The sequence below is a fragment of the Zingiber officinale genome, chromosome 6A (assembly GCF_018446385.1).
Source record: "Zingiber officinale cultivar Zhangliang chromosome 6A, Zo_v1.1, whole genome shotgun sequence".
Classification (NCBI taxonomy): Eukaryota; Viridiplantae; Streptophyta; class Magnoliopsida; order Zingiberales; family Zingiberaceae; genus Zingiber; species Zingiber officinale.
Window position 1 is genome coordinate 126,435,400 of NC_055997.1, and position 23,551 is coordinate 126,458,950.

Sequence of the window (23,551 nt, forward strand, 5' to 3'; positions counted from 1 at the left end):
AAGTTGTGACCTAGCGACCGGTCTTATTCGCGCTCATTTAGAGAGGAAAGTTTTTTTTTTTTTGTAAATTCGACAGAATATCTATGCTGCACCATAAGCCGAGGACATCTCAGAGTCTGTGCCAGTGTTGTGTGAAGGGAGTTACATATTTCGTATTTTAAGTTATTTTTAAAATTTTGTTAAATGTTAGATATTAAGTTTTTGAAATTTGTTTAAAAAATTATAAGGGGGCGTTTGGTTCTTTCCTAGGAATAGGAATCGGAATAGAAATCATTGTATTATGGAATGGGAATGGGTATGAGCATGGATATCACTCTTAAAAGCAATGTTTGGTTAGTTGTATATCTTCTATCGGAATAAATCAAAGTTTCATTTTTTACCTTTAAAGGAAAATAAGAGAAAAAATTAGATATGAGAGAAAGATGAATGTGAGAGAAAAATATGATGCAAAAAGGTTGGAACCGCCAACCCAGCGGCCCCCTCACCCCGGCCCCACAAGTATGAGAGGGAGTAAATCACGGTGAATACGGGCCCAGCTATGACATGGCGGTCTTAGGTGTTTAGCACGGACAGATATTGATGTTATCGCAATTGCTATGTGAGAGAAAAATATGATGAAAGAGAATGATGAGAGAGAAAGTGTGATAAGAAAGAATGAAGACAGAGAAAGTGTGATGAGATAAAATGAAAAAAAAAAGTGTGATTTGAGAGAGCATGATGAGAGAAAATATGATGTGAGAGAAAGTATGATAAGAGAGGATGAAGAGAGAGAAAATATAGTGAGAAAAAATGAGGAGAGAGAGTGTCATGAGAGAGATTGAGGAGAGAGAAAATATGGTGAGAAAAAAAGAATAGTGAATATGATGGGAGAGATTGAGGAGAGAGAAAGTATGATGAGAGAGAAAGTGTGATGAGGAAAAAAAGAAGGAAGAAAGTGCGATGGAAGAGATCGAGGAGAGAGAAAATATGATGAGAGAGAAAGTGTAATGAGAAAAGAAAGAGGAAAGAGAGTGTGATAGGAGAGATTAAGGAGAGAGAAAGTGTGATAAAATGATGAGAGAGAAAATATAATGAGAGAGAATAAGGAGAGATAAGTGATATGAAAGAAAAAATAAATAAATATATTTTGATATTTGATATTAATGGAGAAAAATTTAGTTTTAAGTCAAGGGTATTTTTGGAATAAGGGAATATTTTGATTGATGAAAATAGGGTAATGGCTCATTGAAGGGGAGGTACATGGGAATGAGTTATTACCCAATTTTAAGGATTCATTCCCTTATTTGTATTCCTATTCCTATAATCCAAACATTAACAATGGGAATCAATGATTCTCATTCCCATTCCCCACTCCTATTACCCTAAACCAAACGCCCCCTAATTTTTATAAGACGATTTATACTCATTTTTAAATTTTTTATACTTAAAATATGAGGGACAATTAGATAAGTATATTAGAGACTAGGGAGTGAAAATAAAGTTCTTTTTCAATGGAGAGTGCATGTAAAATTGTGTTTGCCAATGGGGACTGCATGTAAATTTACCCTTCGGTAAAGTAGAGAAAAATCCTCAATCATAATTTGAATTATGCATTCAATCTCCACTCATAAAAAACTTTGTTTTCACTCCGTGCATGTAAAATTTTGTTTACTTCAACTCCCTCATGTAAATATTATGACCTTATTGTCCCTCAAATTTTTTAGGTACAAAAGGTCAAAAAATGAGTATAATTCCTCTTAAATTTAACATTTTACATAAGAATCGACTATATTTTCTATTAAATTGAGTATATTTTTTTTCTATTTTAATATAATTTCTCCTAAATTTAACACCATATTAAAAAAAATTAAGTATATTTGATATCCAATTACGTATCATTTAAAAAAAAAATCTAATATATTTTCTATCTAAATTAATATCATTTAAAAATATAGTACTACCCTTTTCTTCCTCGTCCCCGATTCCCCTCCGCATCAGTCGCTGCGCCCGCCGCCCACTTCTGTCGCCTAACGCCGACGCTCGCCGGTCAGTACGCTTCTTCTTCTCCTCTAACCTCTCTTCTTTCTTACCGGTCTTGTTCCTCTTCCTCTGATTTCCATCGCACTCCTCTCATTTCATTCTCATCTCCTCGGTCCCTCTTCTTTCCCTCGATTTCCGTTATGCCGCCGTGCTGGAGTCGTCTCTGTGCCGTTCAGCGAGCGGGACGGCCTACCGGCACGGCTCGACACTGGAAACCATCACAAGCATCTTATCTATCATTCACTCTTGTTCGCTTTTATAAAGATAGTTAAACTATGGTCTAATTGTAGAAAAATAAAACATAGCATTCGTTGGCTGCTTCTAAACTGGCATTGATCTACTAGGATGACAACATCCAATGAGGAGTACTCGCAAATTGGTGTATCTCAAGAGGTATGTGATATTCCTTCGTTTCTAGTTGTTTCTTCCCTTCTAACGAGGCTGTAGCAATTTGAAAATAAATTGTTTTGCTACAGGAGAAAGACAAGCTGGTAGGAGAGGTAATCCGTTATGTACTTTTCAAGACCCACCAAAGTTCTGGATGCCCTATAAAGAGGGAGGAGTTGACTCAATTGATAACTAGAAACTACCACCAGCGTTCACTCCCAGCTCTTGTCATAAACGAAGCCAGAGAAAAAATCTCTAGCATTTTTGGGTACGAGATGAAAGAATTACAACGTTCTCGCCCTTCCTCAAATAAACAGGGTCGTGCTTCTCAACAAAGTATGTCATCTCTTCAGTGCCTTCAATGTTTTTTGCATGTCTACTTTAAAAATGTCCAACGATGCTACTAAATTAGTTCCATGTGAATTTTTGATATTTTCTATAAAGAATTTGTGCAATGGGATATTGTCTTCCACCTAAAACTTGATAGCACCTAGACAATTATGGTAAAAAAGAATTTTGCAGAAGATGGAGAAAATAAACGATGGAAATTTTTTTATGTGAAGGATTCATATGTTTAACCCTAATTTTGCATCAGACTTTGTTGTATTTTTTTATGGTCTAACATGAGCAGTGCATGTAGGTGCCTTCGAGTCAAAATCATACATTCTTGTGAGCCAGCTACCTCCTGATGTTTATAGTGAATTTGTTGAAGATAAAGAGTCTTCACATCTGTCTGGTTTTGCTTTTGTTGTTATCAGCATTATACATCTGTCAGGAGGTAAACTTTCTGAAGGTAATTTATTTTATTTCGTCAACAATGCAGCCTTCTCTATATTTTGTTGCCTAATTTTTTTTCTTTTAAATAATGGTAATAGAAAACCTTTGGCATCACTTGGGAAGGTTGGGTTTAAATGAAAATGACCAAAACAACGTGCTTGGTAACACTAAGCAGGCACTTGAAACGCTTATACAGAAAAGGTGAGGACATTAAAATATTAAACTATCCATCATAGTTGTTCACTATATGTTGAAATACCTTACTATTTTCAAATATATATATATATATATATATATATATATATATATATATATATATATATATATATATATATATCTTAGATTTCTGTACTTGTTTCTTTGTTAGGTACCTCCAAAAGGAGAAAGTTAATGGCCCTGAAGGCAATACTGTGATGTTTGAGCTTGCAGAAAGGGCTTTAGATGAATCCATTATTGAGAAACTTAAAGACTACATTAGCCAGGTATGAAATTTAGAAAGGTTAACCATTATAAGTTTGTAATGGACAACTAGGAGCAGGAGAAACTACTTTCTATGGTTTAATAGCAATTTGTTGAATGGAAAACTTCATATGAAATATGCTTCCTGACATGGACATGTGATTTATTGCAAACTAGATACACGTGAAATGCTGATCCTTATGTATGCTCTTTTGAATGTGAGTCAATGCATTAAAATGAACTAGTGAAAATCTTTTTTGTCAACTTTTTAGTTTCAAGATAATAGGGCTTGTTGAGTTTCCTTAGCACAAGAATCTACTATATAATGGAACAATCAGAGTCAATATGCTGATGTTTTTCTTAGGTCTCTCTTGATTTTTGGTAGTTTAACGAACATTTTAACAACAAATTTAAAGGTTCTTGTGCTATTGACATTATTCACTTCATCACTCTCTAATTCATTGAAGTAATTAAATATTATTTCCCTCATTTTGAGATTAATTGTGATAAATTTTGAATTTACAGGGATTATTAGAGGCACTTTTATATTTTAGTTCGAAGTAATTATGGATTATATCAAGTGGAATTTGTGGTATTTAGTTGGATCGGATTTGGTTTAATTCTAGTTGAATTTGAATTTGAATTTGGTGAACTAGATTGGTTTTGAATTGATCCAAGGAGATAAAATTTTGATTAGTTCTAACCTAGTTGCTAGGATTTGATTGACCCCTAGATTACTCTATATCTATAAAATCTACCCTCCTATATTTTTTTGTTTAGAAGAAGTGTGCATAATATAAAACAATGTTATCTATCAATGATGGATAACCTAAACCCCAAAACTTTTCGATGGTGATTCGTGAATAATGTACCTTCACCAGCAAGGTTTAGGTTTCACTTCAAGGTTTCACTTGGGATCACACAGTGCACACACACTAAAACAACTTAGCACAGATATGCACATGAAAGGAGTACGAGGCACTCATTCATCTCCCTTCTTGCAAAACATTCTCCCTTTTTCACCTTAGATTGTTTTTTTCTTTCTAATCTCTTTTAATCTTCTTCCTGTTTTGATACCTTTTGGAGCTTTTGGCTTTTGACCAGAAACTACAATTTGATTCCTTGCCAAATCAAGCAATACCTCTACTAAGAATCAAAGGATTTCTCTCAGTCAAACTATATCCAATCAATTTCAAAATGGTTTAACTTTTCTTTTTTCCTTTTTTTTTTTTGTGGCTTTAACATATATTCTTTTTAATCTATTGATTTTGCTCTTAATTATGGACCAGGTCCAATTTCTTGGATGAAATCAAATTGTCAAAGGCCGATACTGATCTAACTTAGCCACAATGAGATCAGAATCAGTCAAATTGGAAAAGCATGAAATGAATGCATAAATAGAAATATCAGGATCTGATTGTTTCTTAATAATTTCTCTCATATGCTTCTTGGTATTCGAAGATCGTCATTTCCTGCTGTGTTCAACCAAAGAAAACTTGTCAATATTCTGCTATTTGATCTTCTATTGGTAATATGCATCCAGATGGCTCTGTTTACTTCGCTTTCACCTCATTTTCTGAAGGTTGTTGCCTATGCAGGTTGTTAACAATGACCCCGCCGCAGAGACCGAGTGAGATGTATGCAAAGCTCAGGCCTGAATCATCGTTACAGAATTCCTTACAAAGCTGTGATTTGCCTTAGCCGTTTAGCTACTACATCTCAAGTATTTTGCAGATCGAAGGTTCCAAAATGTCATCTGCTGAGCATTTCGTTAACGTCGCAGCAGCAGTATCTCTAGATTGTAGAAAACATGGAACTACCGGCCATTTTGTTAATGTGGCAGCAGCATTTGGAATGGGAAACCATTCGCCTTTTGCACTTAAACCAATTTCAACTGCGAAAAGAAATGCAGGCAAATTTATCCCTATTTGAATCCGAACAAGTATCTGAGTAAATTCGTCAAAAAAATTAAATATATACAAAGTACAATAAAACCTCCAGTTTTCATTTCAAGGGTTATTTATACTGATCCCGGGGCAATGCAATCTCAGTTACGGTTGGTTATGGATAATTTTTAAATTTATTATGATAGTCGTTAGGAAATTTTGGACTAGATCGGTCATTTAATAAATTTTAGTAGATTGGTCAAAGAATTAGATGGTATTTAATAGTCGGTTGAACTCGATAGTTGGATTAAAAAAAAATTATTTATACTGATCCATGCTTATAAAAATCATATCGACACGGCGGTTTGACCTGTTGACCAACAATTGACCGGATCAATAGATGTGTCACCGATCGTGAAGACCAAAACCATTCCTCTCGCTTGCCTTTCCTTTCCGGGCGATGGATCGCGGAAGAGGTACCCTGAACTCAGTGTTGGGTTTCATCCTCGCTTTCTGTGTCTTTTTTTTTCTTGATTTCTTCGTCGCGTTCAGTGATCGAGTTCCTGGCACAAATCCCTCTGCTGCAGCGGCTCCCTAGTCTTTCTCTCCGCAAGATCGCACAGTCTGTCCGGGTGAAGCGCTATGGTGGGTACTTCTTTCATCTTCCGGCATCTCAATAGTGACAATCTGTATGCTTCATCGATGTTCCCTCTTTCGGTTCTCTGATTAAAGTTTGTACGCCGGCATTCTCATTTTGAGGAGTTATTAGGTTTTCTAAGTTCACTTATTAAGAAAATGATTTTTTCCCCCTAAGCGAATGTTTGAGAATTTAAATGTATAGTTGCGGTGAAAATTGGAGTTGGATAGCCGTGATACAGGATTTTTATTCTTAGAGTAGCTCATACAATCAGGACAAGGAAAAAAATATCTGCGCCGACGTGAAAAGGTTTTGAGAAAGTAGAAATTATTATGGATGTAGTGTTTGTATATTTTTTCCCTTTGAATTTTAATTTCCACGAGATTAGTATTTAATTGAACTGATCAAAACAACCACATAGGATGCTTCTGCAATGAGATTTTATTGGACTGTTCAAAAGACTCTTGGGAAGTAGTGATTTTTCCCTAGGGCATCTAGATTGGGAAATTTGCAAAAGTTTGCTTCTTATTCAAAATATGAGACTCATAATCCTCTACGATATCTAACTAATTTTTTCTCATTAATTTTAGAAAACGGTGAATATGTTGTTCGCGAAGGGAAAACTGGAGAGCTTATATACTTCATCTTAGAGGGCCAGGTATTGACACGATAAAGGCATTAACCAGAGTTTCATATAATATGTTTTGCTGAAGTTGATGGTATAGGATTTCTTTCTTTTTTTTCACGTCGCTTAAGGTAAATTTGATGTTTGTCGATCATTTCATTCGTAGTAAATATAAATTACTTTTTATTTCTTACAATATTTAAGAGGTCTTTTTAGTGTATCTTCAGATTATCCATTTTGAGATAGTTATAATTTAAGATATTCTAATAAGTGGATTGCGGTCCTTGCTATGCAAATTGTGGATTCTTCGCTTTCAGTTAACAACATTGTCATAATTATCTCTGTTGCTTTACTCATTCTATGAAATGAATTTTATTTCTTTATTTTTACAAAAAAAAATTATCAGAATAGGTGATTTTAAATATAATTTATTATTAGTTAGTGTTTTTCATGTTTTTAGGCTGAAATTTCTGGACCTGCAGATGCTGAAAAAGGAAATTATCCTACTGTCTCATTAAAAAAATTTGACACCTTTGGCCATGGTATGAATCTTTCTTATTTAGTACTTCATCCTGGATAACACATTATAATAAAGTAATTTGAGATTCTTTAGCCTTAGTCACTACTAATATTTTTATTTTTCAAGAAATATATTCTACTTTCTAATGCACGGCACAAGGCTATCATATCTAGCATTGGAAGTTTGGCCAGGCACAGAGTATGTTCTGGTGTGTTGGGTAAAGATAGAGCAAAATGTACATTAGGGATAAATTTTTATATCTCTTGATAGAGAAGTTGGTATGGGTCCTTTACCAAACTGGTATAGGTAGCCTTTCAGCTCTTTGCCTTATAAATTTGGCTTTGCACATGACCAGTGCTATGCTTGTTAGTGGTTGGCTTAAAGTTGTTGCTTCCATGTGATGGTTGTTGTGGAATGATTCTTCTCATTTTCTGTGAAACATTGTCTCAAGGCTCCTATATCCAACCTATTTTCTTGTAGATATGTTTGTGTAGGCTGATGTTGTCTGAAGTTATTCTTAAAAATAATCTCTTCTATTGTAATGCTTATTTGTTTATTTGCTATTTTTTTCAGCACTCTATTCATCTCAAATGCTATTTTTCATTTCACAGAAAATTATGGTTGCATTAATCGTGCTAATGTCATAGCATTATCTAAGGTAAATTTGGCTGTAAAGTAATGGCAATTCAATCGAAAATTAGAATGGTTTTCTATGTTATTGTTGAAATAGTTAGATGCTTTGTTTTTTTTATTTCTCCAATTTTGCAGCTAACCTGCTTGTTGCTGTCAGACCATTATAGCAATTTACTGCAACCCAAATCAATTTGGAATGCAGATGAAGCATCTGAAGGTTTCTCACTTGTGGAGCGTACATTGTGCCTAGAGCCACTGGAAGTAGGTCTATCATACAGTCCATACTCCTAATTGTCATCATCTCACCTCTGAAAATAAGATATAAGGTAGAAAGATTAATAGAAATTTCAAGCATTTTTCCTCACTTCTCTCTTAATTACGTTTATTTTCTAACAAAATTAGATGAACATAAATGTTAGCACTAATTCAGTGGAAATAATGACTGTAAATCTATTTATTTCTTCTATATATTCCTTGCAAATTTCCCACTTTATAGACCTAAATTATGAGAGCTTGTGGTTCATTTTAAATGGTAACAGCTAATAAGATTTTTTTCATCAAGTACACTTTCTTCAAAAGGAATTTTCTGCTTAAATATCATATTATATAGATTTGTCTTTTGCATTTGATTTATTTGCTTTGATATTGATTGGTTCCGAGTTTCTATTTTCTTAATTTTTTTGTTATCTTAGTTAATTGCTTATTATTATTTTGCAGGTGGATATATTTCGAGGCTTTACTTTGCCAGGTTCTCCATCATTTAGACAAGTCTTTGGAGGCCAGTTTATTGGACAGGCATGATCTAAAAATCTAGTCACATGTGTGCTCTATCGTGTTAACTAACTGTTTCAGTTTCTTGTTCTCATTAGCATGATGCATTTTATATGATGAAATTCACATCTGATCTCTAATTATATTGGCCTGTTGGGAGACCATTTAATATGATGTTTATGCTCCTAAGTTGAAAAACTGAATACATTGATTGTTGATAGGTCCAACTTTCAACCTACAATGAATATAATTTTTAGACTATTTATTGGTATTTGTTTTTATAAATAAAATTAATTGATATATTGTCATAATAAAGTTAGTCATGTGGCTGTGAATTTCATTGTATCTAGTATTTTCCTTTTGTTTGATCTTTTCATACCTCTTAAGCTTCAAGAATGTTTTAGACCTTTGCATGGATAGAGATATGTTGGAAAACCATTAATAGGTACAAGTAACTCCATGTAGACAACATAAAGACATTGTAGTTGTCTAATCATTGCATCTGTGTATGACATCCTGCAAACAATATGAAACTAGTTGATATTTGATTCTTGGCACAACTCATCTTCATCTAGGAGTGCTGGAACGACCTTTTCTTCTCTGTATTATGCCTTCTCACCTGACATTCATCTGGACAAATGTTGAGATGGAATTCAACACATTTTCTTCCTGTTAGGGCTTGACATAGGACTGCCACCTCCTCCATCTTCTTCTCCTTTTTGTGCTATTGTTAGAGCTTGGCACAATGACTAACACAGTGCTCAACACGGGCACATCTCGCATTAGTGTGAGACCAATACTTTGGCACAATACAAGACTTCAAAACCTTTAGAAATTGTTTGGAAACTTTTTAAATCTTCTCACTAATGCCAGAGGGTATAGAAGATTTGTCGGAAAATTAAAATTATCTTGTGCTCACAAGACAAGACATTCATAGTGAGTGTGATTCATCCATTCCTTGAAGCTCCATGTCATCCATGTCATGATCATTTGAAGGTTGTCTTCAATCCTACAGCATTAGAGAATACTCTAGGAAAAAGTCACTTATCAAGACTAACATCACCTTTAGATTGTAGGATATATTGATGTATTCATATTCTTACTAGTTTATGGTAGTCCATGCTTTTTTGCTCTCTTATAACTCATATTTTTGTTATTCTAGGCATTAGCAGCAGCATCTAAGACAGTGGATTGCCTAAAATTGGTGCATAGTTTGCATGCTCTGTTTATTTTAGCTGGACATAACAATGGTATGTTTATATATCAGGTGGATATCCTGTTAAATCATTATATTTTACTAGTTTTTATTTGTCATATTTAACGTCCCAAGAGAATCCCTTCTCATGGGTGAGAAAGTTTATCTGGGCTGCCAAGAAGCCTCTTCTCACGGGGGAGAAGTTTATCTCGGCTGCCAATTTATGTCATGCGCCCACCATCTGCGCTACGCCCTGGGGGCACCCTTTCTTGCTTCTGCTACTAAAGGATGAAATAACTACTCTCTTGCTTCTGACATGATTCTATCTTATATCTTCATTGTAGAATTTGTTCTATTTACTCCAGGCAACCACCATTGCTATCCATTACCAGTTTTATATTAACGCGTGCCTTTACTTTTTGTTTCATAGTTCTGACCATATTGGAGATCCTAGTGTTTTGTAGTTATTATTAGATTTATGGTGCTTCATTGTTGGGATACAGTCAAAGTTTCATATTAGCAAAAATATGGAAAAGCTCATGTGTTTAAAAAGATGTAAGATATCTCCATTGGCATGAGTTTAGGCCCAGAATGGACAATATGATGTCATTATGGAGATATGTACATTCCTTTGGACACAACAAATCGTATCAGAGTTATGGTCCAGACAAGATGCCATGTGGGGTGGCCTTAAACGAAGTTGTTGGATGCCCGGAGCAGGTCAGGGTGATCTGATGTTCGCGGGGAAGCAGGTCAGGTGATCGAATGTTTGCGGAGAGGCCCGGAGCAGGTCAAGAATGACCGGATGTGGATGCTTATGGGGAGGCTCGGAGCAGGTCAGGATGATCGAATGCTCGTATGCTCGCGAGGAGGGCCGAAGCATGTCAGAGTGATCGGATGCTCGCGGGGAGACCCGGAGCAAGTCAAGGTGATCAGATACTCACGGATAGGCTTGGAGCAGGTCAAGAATGATCGGATGCGGATGCTTGCGGGAAGCCGGAGCATGTCAGGATGACCGGATGCTTCTGAAGAAGGTCCAGAGCAAGTAAGGCGGATGCTTGCGGAGAGGCCCGGAGCAGGTCAGAATGACCTAGATGCTTGCGGGGAAGGCCCGGAGCAGGTCAGGGTGACCGGATGCTTGCGGGGAAGGCCCGGAGCAGGTCAGGATGACCGGATGCTTGCGGGGGAGGTCTGGAGCATGTCAAGGTGATCGGATGTAGATGTGGATGCTTGCGTGGAGGTCCGGAGTAGATCAGAATAATCAGATGCTTGCGGGGAAGGCCCGGAGTAGGTCAAGGTGACCTGATGCTTGCAGGGAATGCTCGGAGTAGGTCAGGGTGATTGGATGCTCACGGAGAGGTCCTTAGTTTTTGGGGAAGATTGTTGGGAATTCAATCAAAGTCCACATTGGAAAGATATGGAAAAGATCATGGGTTTAAAAAGTGTTATAAATGGCATTGTAGGTAGCCGCCTAAGCGGCGCCCAGGCGGGAGGCGGAGATCATCTGCCCCGCTTTTGTTAGAGGAGGCGGACTTAAAAGGCGGGGTAAAACAAGTAGGTTAAAAAAAACTTAATTGCCTTCCACCTTTGCCTCCTTCCGCCTGCAGCCGCTTCGCAGCTTCTGTCGTCAGCCACCTACAGTTATTGCTGCAAGTCGCCTGCGCTGCTGCCCGCCGCTACCGCGGCTGCTGTCATCAGGTAAGGTTTTCAAAAATCTAGATTTCAAAGTTTCCTTCGGAGGCTTGTGCAAGAACACAGGACGTCTCACTGGACCTGTCGCTAGGGCACGGACACCTCAACGGACCCGTCACGAGGGCACAGACGCATCGCGCGGGCTTGATGACAGGCTCGGACGTGTCACCCGGGCCCAGCGAGGCTTCCGTGGACCCACAACGAACCGTCCAATGAGCATCCGTCGCACGTGCTCTCACGAAGTAGAAACCGATTACACTTCTGTTTTTTTGTTTTTTGTGTTTTTTTGTTTTTAAACTTAGGATTTAATTAAATTTAATCAAATACTTTATGTTAATAATTTTAATCAACTCCTAGCTATGATTCAAATAATTTAAATAGACATAATTAAAACCTAACTTACACCGCATACCCCGTCCCCACCTAAGATATTTTTTAATTTAAAAATTTTTTGTGCTTAATATCTTAATCTAACATCTAAAGTCTAAAGGCAAAATCCTAAAGGGCATATCCTCAAGCTAAAAAAATAATCAAAAAAAAAATCCCAAATGTACTGATGATATATACATAGCTATTAGTCTATTATATATTTAATTTTCTAATATTTAGATTAAATTGTTGCACTAAATTTTAATTTGTTTTATTATTGAAGATTAATGGCGGAAAATGAGAAACAACCGGAGGTGGAATTGAAGCGGAAGTCTAATGATGAAGATTTGCTTTTATCCTCTCAAGCTAGAGAAGCTCAAGGTTGGCTTGTTGATGGTGGTGATGAAGATGAGGTCGAGCCGGGTTCGAGACTTATTTAGAGAATGGTGGCGAAGGTCTCGGGAGCAGATGAAATGCTGAAATGCTACAACTAAGGAGGAGCGTTAGGAACATCTCCATTAGAGAACTTGATGAGGATCTAGATACATCGGAGGAGGAGAATAAAGAAGATGTTGATTTTGAGTCTGATGATGAGAGGATTATGGATGTAGTTGATGGTGCATGTGTAGATGATTTAGAAGATTAGTTATGTTTAGTCTAGTCCTTTTGACTTGTTGTCATGTTGAATTGAAACTTCAAATTTTTTTAACTTAGATTTTTGGTATAAATAGTGATATTACTTTTTTATTATTAATATGGTGCTGAATTTTTATTAATTATCTTGTTAGATTATCTTTTTTATTGTAGGACCCCTAAAAAAAATTCAATCGCCTAGGCGGTTGAGGCAGTAGGCGATAAGTGACCGCCTCACCACCGCCTACCGCCATTTACAACACTGGTTTAAAAGAATATATGATATCCCCATTGACGTGGGACCTTTTGGATAGAGCCTAAAAACAAAGTCATAAGGGTTTAGGTCCAAAATAGACAATATCATGTCATTGTGGAGATATGTGAATATCCTTTTGGACACAACAAATGGTATTAGAGTCATGGTTCAAACCAGATGCCACGTGGGATGACCTTGAACAAAGTTGAGGGGAGGCCAAAGCAGGTCAAGAGTGATCGGATGCTCGCGGGGAGGTCGGACTATGAGAGTAATAGTAGTCTTTCGTTTGAGGGGAGGATTGTTGGGATACAATCAAAGTCCCACATTAGAAAGATATGGAAAAGATCATGGGTTTAAAAGGATGTAAAATATCTCCATTGGTACGAGACATTTTAGGTAGAGCCCAAGATCAAAGTCATAGAGGTTTAGACTCAAAGTGGACAATATCATGACATTGTGAAGATATGTACATTCCTTTGTTGATTACAATGTTGTTATGTTTTTTTTTCCTCAATATTTATCTTATTTTTTCAGAACGTCTTTCATCAAAAACTAATCTAATTGTTGATTACATTGATTCTTGGCTAATAGTTCCCATTATATATCACGTTCATCGTATTCACGATGGCAAGAACTTTGCTACCAGACAAGTTGATGCCCAACAAAATGGAAGGGTCATATTCATTTTGCTTGCTTCTTTTCAGGTAATGACATTTATTGCAGATCCTTTTGCATTGCATGTAGTGCGTGGTATTTTGTTTTTATATCATCTTTTGGCCTTTACGTTTACATATTGAATTCTTTGCACACTGGCATCTTTTAGCTTTCGGGAATTCTGGGTTTAATTTTTACTAGAATTCTTTGACTTGCTACCATCTCTCTCTAAGGGTCTATTTGCTTATTTGGATAGAACCATAGTTTAAATATTTCTGATGTAATGATAAATAATCAATATGTACCAATCATATATCATTAAGTTCATCAATCGGTTCGTTGAACATATAGGATACTCAGAACCTTGTGCACAGTGAGTACAGAAGAAAATGGGTCCTCCAATCTTGATGACAATTAGCAAGTCGAAGCTCCACATGGCTCCATGCTTGATCCATTGAGTCCATCAACCAAGCTTACTTAATCTTCTCAAAAACAACACTTGTAACCCTGCACAATTGATACACATGAAAATCTCCCAACTTAAGCACAATGACAAATCACTCAAAACATCTTAATTAAACCTAACCAAGTTTACCGATATAAACTTTCTTCAAACTAGAAAAAGTAATAAAAGGATTGCTAACACTGAATCAATTTGAAATGAAGTTAGTTTCACAAATAAAAGAGCTAGACAGAAGACGAATGACAGTGTTAACAGACAAGAACAAGATGCATTGACTCAATAATTGCAAGTCAAATCAAACATTGCTGAAAACATCCAACTATGCATGGCAAAATACTATATCATGCACTCCCACAGATCCATTAGTGAAGCATTGTAGCAATATATATTACTAACAACTTAGATATAAACGTTGCTCTAGCATCAAAGCAACATTCTCCACAATTTATAACTCTGTATCACTTTAACATTGTTTTAGTATATCAAACACTAATCATGTCATAAGTAGCACTCTGAGTAAGACCTATGGGTTTGCCCTGCTCTTTGACAGTATGAAGAGGCACACCATGTTGCCTTGTGCATGTTTATGGTTGCTGACATACAGTAGTTTTGATGACTCAATAGACTCTGTTAGCTGTAACAAGTTTGGTCTCTATAATATTTGAATGGGAAATGCTACAGACTTAAATGTGACTATCATTTATTCTAGGGATCCATTTGTAATATCTATGTTGATTAATAGGATAAGAGGACTGCCAAAGGAGTAGAACAGAGTTTTATCTCCATAACATCTTTAAAATCTACTATGTAACTACACTAGTGTCTAGCATCAGAGAAAGTATAATAAATCAGACCTCTATTGGTAAACACTACATCCAACAAATGAAAAATGTAGCCAGAACGACAATCATTCCTAAAACTAGTTAAAGGAGGAGACAATTGTTAGCTGATATACACTAGCAGGAAACATTTCCAGGATAAAGTCAAGAAAGAAGATAACAAAATGGAAGCTATTGATTAATCAATTACTAGCATCGTCTGACCATTCTTTAATCAAACACAAAAGTAGTTGATACCGAATAATTATCCAATGCGCTTATGACACTCAAACATCACTAATTACTTAACAGTATATTGAACAATTTTTCCATTATCAATGTAGCAGAAAGTGGTTGAAGAATTTGAACATCAGGAAGTTTGCATGCCACATGTACCTGATCCAGAGACTGTAAGTGTAAGCTTTACATATTTAATCTGGACAATGTTAAATGTAAATCACGTATCCAATTGCAGCTTCCAAATCTAGAAGAGCTAAGAGAGAGGCGTCTATCAGATTTCAATATTCCCATGTAAGATGTAACTGCCAGTTGTAAATTTGTTTGTTTGTACTTCACTCCAAGTGACATTGTTTGTAGTCTATAAGAACAATACACTTGTAAACTCAGTATACTTGGATGGTTAGGAAAGGATAAATGAACATTTCATCCATAAGATGCTTCCTTTATCCTTAAAAATTTAACACTGATTAATGCCGCTGCTGGCAAACAGCTAACAAATAAGAATATATATATATATATATGAGCAATGATATGCACAAGGAAAAAAACTCAATGAAAACCTCAAGGATAGACACATAAAGTCATGGCCCACCATTTCACTTTTTGTGGGCCCCATCATTTTATGTGTCTATCCTTGAGGTTTTCATTGAGTTTTTTTCCTTGTGCATATCATTTTTCTATATATATCTTCTTAATCGTCTAATTGTATGTATAGTTTGAAATGTGAAATTTCTGGTGACTTGGAGTATTATTTGAAAATCACATATATTTGGATGATTGTGATTAAAGAAGATCACGGAACCAAGAAATTTATAAATAGTGCTGTGAAAAGTGACAAAATATATCCTTATGTACCCTTAAAGACGACTTATTTTTAATGTACTAGTAAACTATCTTACACATGTCTACAAAACTTGATGATGAACAATAAATGATGAATATGGCCTAACAAAGATGTAATTTAATTTAACTTAGGAAATATTGTTGATTCAGAATAATGTGTTTACAAACCCCACCAATACAAGGTCAGACGAAAAAGGTATGACAACCAGCATTCCACTGTCATGTTCTGAACATGGACCTCACCAAAGATCCAATAGGTTTCCTCAAATAGTTGGCATTTGTATTTTGTCGTTTTTGTTTTTTGTTCTTTTTATAATTCACTCTAGCAAATACAATGTCGATAGAATTATGATGTGCTTAAACTACTACAAACACCTTTATATTCCATTAAAGGTGGAAAAAACACAATCACCGACCCTTATCTAGTTGACGAGCTATTGAGCTTCAGGATTTTCAAAGCTCTTCCCCTACCACCCTACTATCTCTGTAGTTAATTATTAAAGTTTTTTTGGTTAAATTCTAATATTATTGTTTCATTTTTTTTAGATATTCTTTAGGACATTGACAATTTTTTTATAATTAAATGCTATCCTCAGTTATGTATTTGTTCTTTTGAATCATAATCCCTTGTAATGTGTTTCCGCCTTATATTTTATAAATGTTTATCCTTATACTACAACTTTTAACTAGCAGGGAATATCGAAACAAAATTAATAGTAAAAAATTTATTCCCTGGCCTATAGAGATAAGAAGTTGTGATGCAATCAATTTCTCAGAACAATCTGAACCAAGGTAACTATTTATTGTGCTTGCATTCTTTTGTTTTCCTAGAAAACCTTCTATTTGATTGAACAAATTGCTCTTGGTTTAAACTTTGATTCCCTGTTAGGTTGAAGTATTGGTTTAAAGCAAGAGGGAAACTTACAGCTGACCCAGCTTTGCATAGGTAACTTACTAAAACTTTTAATGCACACACTCATCTTGGAGTTTTGTGCAAGGGACTTCAAATCTTGTATACTTACTAGAGATTAATGTATGTTAGGTCATGTAGTGCTTTAATATAGATCATTTTTTAATCTTAAAGCATGTCCTTTGATTATTCATTGAATAGAATATTGAATCGTTTTATCATAGTTCATAAGTTATTGTTTGGGACGTCCGAGCATGTTCTCTCCCATGCCTTGGCCACTTGCACTAATGGCTAGTAGCCACCGTGTTAACTTAGGGACGAGTTGGTGGGGGCACGGGGGGTGAGCGAATCTCCTTTTACCACATAAGTTATTGTTTGGGAGCTCCCTCACCGGGCAATTTTGAAAGCCCACGGTGCTCGAACTTTTGGTGTAGTAAGGGCGCCACATCAGGACTCACTCGCACTTCCCGACCGTCGGCCAGGGCGTCCACCCAAGAATTAGTCCTTGTAAAAAAATAATAATAAAAAAATAAGTTATTGTCACTAATGCAACATAAAGAATTTGCCAATAAGTTGCTCGTTGTTAATGCATGCATACGTTTGGTTTTTTTTTTTCAAAATACAAGTGTATACCTTTCTTTCTGGTGTTTCATTCTCATTCTTAATGTGCGTAATGAGATTTTTATAATAATTTATAACATATTGCTCTCAAATATTAATGGAAATTATTTTTTTAATTCGTGTATATTTTTATTTGAAATTAAATAATTATCAAAAGTATATGGGTACGACAAGATGTAATACTAAAATCATATTGTTTCAGTTAGAATGGTTGCAAATAAGATCCCATATTGAAAACACATGTAAAGAATCATGGACTTGTAAGGGAAAGTTATCTCTATTGTTTCAGTTAGAATGGTTGCAAATAAGGTCCCACATTGAAAACACCTGTAAAGAATCATGGACTTGTAAGGGAAAAATCAATCATGAGCCCAGAAACAAAACTATGAGGGCTTACGCCCAAAGTGGATAATATTATATTATTGTGGAGATATCTGAATTCTTTTGGTTCTAACAACCACAACTCTGGTGCATTACGACATTTTAAACCTTGATTTGACCCCCCATAATCCTAATATTGAAAGGTAAGCATTACGAGGTTTTATGCTAGTGTAACTTGAAACTCTAATGTGCAAAACCTTATGCAATATGCATGCGGTTTTCTTTGCCTAGGTTACGTGCATTAATTTTAAAGTTTAGAGGATTAATCAAAAATTGTTGATTATGTTAGGAATACATAAAATATTCCAACTCGATTGAGGTTGGATGGAAAACTGAGGAACAACCACTAAGCCTTATCCTACTAGGTGGGGTTGGCTATATGGATCTTTTTATGCCATTGAGCTCTTTCTCCTACTATATCATTATCTATACTTAAATAAATTTTATCTTGTCTTATTGTTGCTAACCAAGTCTATTTTGGTTTTCCTCATTTAATATGTGTATTTGTCATAGTTTCACATCGCCTAACCGGAGCATTTATTGGTTATCTAAGTACATATCCGTACCATCCTAAACATGTTTCTCAGAGTTTTCCTTCGATAGATGTAACTTCGACTTTCTCTCTAATATTCTCATTTCTTATTCTGTCCATCCTCGTATGTCCACACATCTACCTTAATACATCTTTGCAACTCTCATTTTCTGCTCATGTGCTCGAGTCATAGCCCAACATTCAGTTCCATGTAACATAAGTCTAACTACGGTTTTGTAGAACTTTCCTTTAAGTTTTAGAGGTAATTTACAGTCACATAAAACACCCGACGCTCTCCTCCATTTCAACCATCATGCTTATATTCTATGTAAGACTTCTCTCTCAATCTCTCCATCGTCTTGCAAAAATGATTCTAAATATCTAAAACTCTCGGTTCTTCTCCTATCTGAATAGTTGTCTCATTACATCTAATATTGCTAAACTTAAATTTCATATATTTTATCTTTATTCTACTAAGCCTAAAACCTTTCCCTTCTAGTATTTTCCGTCAAGATTCTAGTTTAGCATTTACTTCTTTACGTGTTTCATCTACCAAGACAATATCATCTGTAAACAACATGCACCACGGTACTGTGTCTTGAATGTATGCATGAGTTAGTCCATAATTAGTGTAAAAAGATAGGTACTTAGTTACTCCGCCTGAAGTCTTACTCTGATCGTTACATCCTCATACATATTCTTAATTAGTTCAATATATATTATATTAATACCTTTTTTTCTAAAATTCTTTATATAATTTCTCTTGGACTCTATCAAAAGTTTTTTCTAAGTCAATGAATATCATGTGTAGATCTTACTTTTACTTTCGATATTTTGTAATTAATTGTCTAAAAAGATGTATAGCTTCTATTATCATGAACCCAAATTAATTTTCGGTCGCCGTGGTCTCCTTAATCTTTTTTCTATTATTTTTTTCTAAAGTTTCATGGTATGACGTATTAGTTTAATACCCCTATAGTTTGTACAATTTTGTATGTCTCCCTCTCTATAAGGGAACTAAAGTACTTATTCTCCATTCGTTTGACATTTTTTTCGTTTTCAATATCATGTTAAATACTTTTGCAAGTCATTCAATATCTTATTTCCCTAGCCACTTCCATACCTCTATCGGAATATTATCTAGTTCAACGGTTTTTCCATTGTGCATCCGATTTAAATCTAATTCTATTTCTGAAGTTTAAATTTTACAATAAAAATTTAAATTTCTATGTTCATTTGACCTACTTAAATTATCTAAGTTAAGTTGGCCACTTAAACTTTCATTAAAAAATTGATGAAAATACATCTTCCACTCTTTTATTTCTCCATCATTTACTAGTATCATATTACTTTCATCTTTAATACATTTTATTTGGATAAAATCTCTTATCTTCCTTTCTCTTACTTTAGATATTCTATAAATGTCTCTTTCCCCTTCTTTTGTATCTAATTTTTGATATAATCGTTCAAAAATTTCATTCTTTGCTTCATTCACTACTCTCTTAGCTTCTTTCTTGACTATTGTATATTTTTTTAAGTTTTTCTCGTTCTTATAAATATATAATTCTTTATAAGTATTCGTTTTTCCTTCACTTTCTCTTGTATTTTCTCATTCCACCAACAAAATTCCTTACTTATTGGTGCATGTCTCTTTGACTTACCGAGTGTACTCTTAGCTATTATTTTTAATTTTGATATCACCTTATCCCATGTCGTATTAGAGTTACCGTATATTTTACCTAATATTTGTATTCCTATCTTTTTCTTAAATATATTATGTTTCTCATCTTTTAACTTCCACCACTTAATTTTAAGAGATATATATATTTTTTCTATTGATACTATGTTGGATAGTTAAGCTTTTTCTAGGGATGTTCTTACAATCTTTACAAATCTTTCTATCCTTTTTTCTAACTATAAGAAAGTCAATTTGCGATTTATTATTTCCGCTTTTGAGCGTGATTAAGGGTTCTTTTTTCTTAAAACACGTATTAGCTAATATAAGGTCATATGTTATCGCAAAATCTAATATAGTTTTCCCTACCTCATTTCTCATTCCAAACCCATAACTCCCATGTACACTCTCATATTCATTTTTCACTCCAATATGCTCATTTAGATTATCTCCTATTAAAATCATTTCATTTGGCAAAATGTTTTGTAATATTTCATCCAAGTTGTTCCAAAATCTTGATTTGGTAGTTTCATCTAACCCTACTTACGATGCATATACGCTAATTATATTCATAGTTTTTTTGTCACTATTATCTTAAGGGCTATAATTCTATCCTCTTTTCTAATTACTCCTAGAACTATCTACAACAATACTTACTCCATTTCTTACTTTACACTTTCCTGTGTATCTTTTGCACACACAAAATATTAATTCTTCTCCTAATCATCGTATCTACTACCTCCATTGATTTACCAATGAGGGTTCCTATGTTTCGTGTTCCAAATCTTAGATTATTAGTTTTCATATCATATTTGTTCTTATCCAACATATGGTGTGAAAACTCATGCTTATTTAACACTACATCCAAGTTCTCATGGAGATATAGCGGCCCTTGTCGATATGTTATAGTCAAATCCTGTAACGCAAACTCTTACATATTTAGCACTACACTCAAGTTCGGGAGATGTAGCGGTCCTTGCCGAGCACGTTTCTTTCGGGGAACAACCTAGCATTAACACAATAGTTTAGTAGATCCGTTCATCGAATATTTGTCATAATTTTAGCGCTAGCGGGCAACCTAACACAAACCTCCTCCTTTATCTGAGCTTGAGACTAGCCATGGCTGGTTTGTCATGAGCGGAGTTGAAAACTGAGGAACAAATATTTAAAAAAAATAAATAAACATTTAAAATTTCAGTGAGGAGCAAACATCTAAACATTACATTATCTTTTTCTTCTCAATTGAAGTTCTTCTGTGAATACCAAGAGGAGAATGTTTCATAAAAAATCAATTCAATAACCTTTTCACTCAGAAATAGAATATCATTTCTATTTATATGCATGACCTTGCATTTTTCACATATATAGATCTTATGGTTGAGCATTCGTATTAAGGACCCCACAATCAACATTATATCAGCGACATTTGATATGGAAATTCTTTTGCTATTATACTTTTACTAAGTCCTGGTCTTCCATTTTTTTTTTCGTTGTTTATACCATTTGCAATATCTGTTCTGCTTGCAGGTGTGTTGTAGCATATGCTTCTGATCTTATCTTTGGTGGCATTAGCCTAAATCCTCACCGAAGGAGGGGCTTGAAGACAGCATCTCTCAGTTTGGATCATTCGTATATTCTTAAAACTTAAATATAATGTTGCTTTTTTGTCTCTATGTTACTTGTAAATGTCAAGTTTAATAGCTCTGTAAAGGGTGGAATTATAATTATGTATGGTTTAATAGTCTTTATCTAAGTCATGGACATGATTGTCCTAATTGATTGACCTAGTTTGGGATCCAGGATTCAATTTGGATCTAATTAGCTTCAAATAAGACCCATTATGTTCCTAAGATGTGAAAAGAATATCATGCAGTTTGTAGCTCTTTGATTTGGGTTGAACCAGAGCCAAAATCCAGCTGACTGGGTTAACCACTTAAACTAGGAACTGGTTCTGTAGCTAATTCATTTATTAAACATTGCTCTGGATAGGAATGTTCAGCTCGATGGAATTGCTTCAAGTGGTCAGTTGAAATGAGTGGCATCTGCCAGAATGAAAATCTTTGGTTCGTGCCCCACTAGTTGGACTACATGCTCTCTGTCGAAGTTTTCTTGGTTTGGATCCAAAATATTTTCGTAAACTAGTCTAGGAATTTATTCCTTCCCAAGAGTGCTTTAGTGAGTAGGCATGACATGGTAACCAATAGATTCCATACATGAACTTAATCTGGTCTGAGCCCTTGTTTGATTCAACTATTGTGATTAGTTTGTGTCTCATAAATTATACCAGTATCTTGTTTGCTGATGTTATAATTGAAATTTTAATTCACAGTCAACTCTTGTAAACTACCATGATGCTGCTATTTCGGCATGAATTGACATTATTGTCATCTCACTTAAATTCTGTCATCTTGCGAGTTGTGAATATGCCTTGGACACTTAGGTTTGTCTGTGCTTCTACTCGACCTGAATATGGGAGAAGCAAATTACTTCTTTATCTTTCCCCTTCGGTGCTTCAAACGTTTGCATCCCGGCATGAACATATAAAATATGAAGAATATATCTTACTTTAGTGGAAACCAAAATCTCCAATCAGTTGTGAACTAGTCATAAATACTCTCAACTATTATTCAGAAGTTCTTTTTGTTGTTTGGATGGTATGTTTACTTTCCCCAGTTTAAGGGTTGTTTATTTCTGCCATTGGTTAAGAAAAGGATCTTTTTGATTAAGAAAAGAATCTTTACAGTTCTTTGCTTTCTAGGATTTGGTTCCATAGACCTGTAAGAGCGGACGATTGGCTGTTATTTGTGGTGGGTAATTAGACAACCATTTTTTTTTCTCAACTCTCTGACATGATTTTCCTGGGCTCCTAATCACATTCTTGACTGATGCAGATGGAGAGCTCATCTGCTAGCGGAGGCCGTGGATTATGCAATGGTCAAATGTTTAACAAGAGCGGTCAGGTAATCAATCTGCTCCCTTGTAATTCAGCGCTATCCTCTGGAAATTGTAATGACAGAATCCTGAATACATGCATCTGTCTGCAGCTAATCATGTCAATAACCCAAGAGGGTCTTATTAGAAAAGCTAAAGTAGCAGTACAAAATGAAGTTCCCAAATCCAAGCTCTAAGAGCCCTTTGGTGTTCCTCTCCTGCCTTTAAGTTGTGCTGCTCGCACTAAGATTCTCCATTTGTATTTCAAGGTGGGGGCCTAGGTCTAACCACCTCAAAGGATGGCTGATGTATTGAATAATAGTACCTACGGGAGTAAAAGAGGAAATGCTTATGTTTGGACTTATGTGTATAGTATTCAATCAGTGCTTAGCTTTAACCAAGCAAAGTTGGTCAATAGATAAACAAACAACGTTTGGACATCTTGATCAATCAGTGTATAGCTTTGTCAAGTTTTTATAATATTGAGAAATTTCATTGGGGAGCCGACAATACTAGGGTGTTTGAAATGAGCGTTACCAGACAAAAATTCATTCATTTTCATTCAAAAGTAAAGCCCTGGGACGCTGCTGCTGCTCTGGTCTTGGTGGAGCCATCCACGTCAGT

General features: G+C 35.2%; 2 protein-coding genes across 11 annotated transcripts; both read left to right on the forward strand.

The window, feature by feature from the left end:
* The first annotated feature begins 1,941 nt into the window (after positions 1 to 1,941).
* Positions 1,942 to 5,569, forward strand: LOC121997963. 3 transcript variants are annotated; one of them, XM_042552663.1, is made up of 7 exons: positions 1,942 to 2,025; positions 2,310 to 2,412; positions 2,496 to 2,742; positions 3,047 to 3,199; positions 3,282 to 3,384; positions 3,551 to 3,665; positions 5,241 to 5,569. In XM_042552663.1, exons 2-7 carry the CDS (start codon positions 2,365 to 2,367, stop codon positions 5,274 to 5,276), a joined length of 702 nt encoding a protein of 233 aa, XP_042408597.1. In that variant the 5' UTR covers positions 1,942 to 2,025; positions 2,310 to 2,364; the 3' UTR covers positions 5,277 to 5,569. The 3 variants fall into 3 exon arrangements, with proteins under 3 accessions (XP_042408597.1, XP_042408596.1, XP_042408599.1); XM_042552662.1 differs by having other exon boundaries at positions 1,950 to 2,025; positions 2,364 to 2,412; XM_042552665.1 differs by having other exon boundaries at positions 1,955 to 2,025; positions 2,364 to 2,412; positions 3,047 to 3,184.
* A 133-nt stretch (positions 5,570 to 5,702) lies between these two features.
* Positions 5,703 to 23,367, forward strand: LOC121997961 (acyl-coenzyme A thioesterase 8-like). Of its 8 annotated transcripts, none has more exons than XM_042552654.1 (17): positions 5,703 to 6,004; positions 6,081 to 6,173; positions 6,756 to 6,823; positions 7,251 to 7,332; positions 7,922 to 7,968; positions 8,079 to 8,204; positions 8,661 to 8,738; positions 9,877 to 9,964; positions 13,451 to 13,563; positions 15,139 to 15,204; positions 15,270 to 15,325; positions 16,568 to 16,669; positions 16,767 to 16,823; positions 21,524 to 21,625; positions 22,755 to 22,803; positions 22,888 to 22,956; positions 23,041 to 23,367. In XM_042552654.1, the coding sequence occupies exons 1-17, from the start codon at positions 5,989 to 5,991 to the stop codon at positions 23,122 to 23,124; spliced, it is 1,296 nt and encodes a 431-aa protein (XP_042408588.1). In that variant the 5' UTR covers positions 5,703 to 5,988; the 3' UTR covers positions 23,125 to 23,367. The 8 variants fall into 8 exon arrangements, with proteins under 8 accessions (XP_042408588.1, XP_042408590.1, XP_042408589.1 ...); XM_042552656.1 differs by having other exon boundaries at positions 16,571 to 16,669; XM_042552655.1 differs by having other exon boundaries at positions 15,142 to 15,204.
* The last annotated feature ends 184 nt before the right edge of the window (positions 23,368 to 23,551 follow it).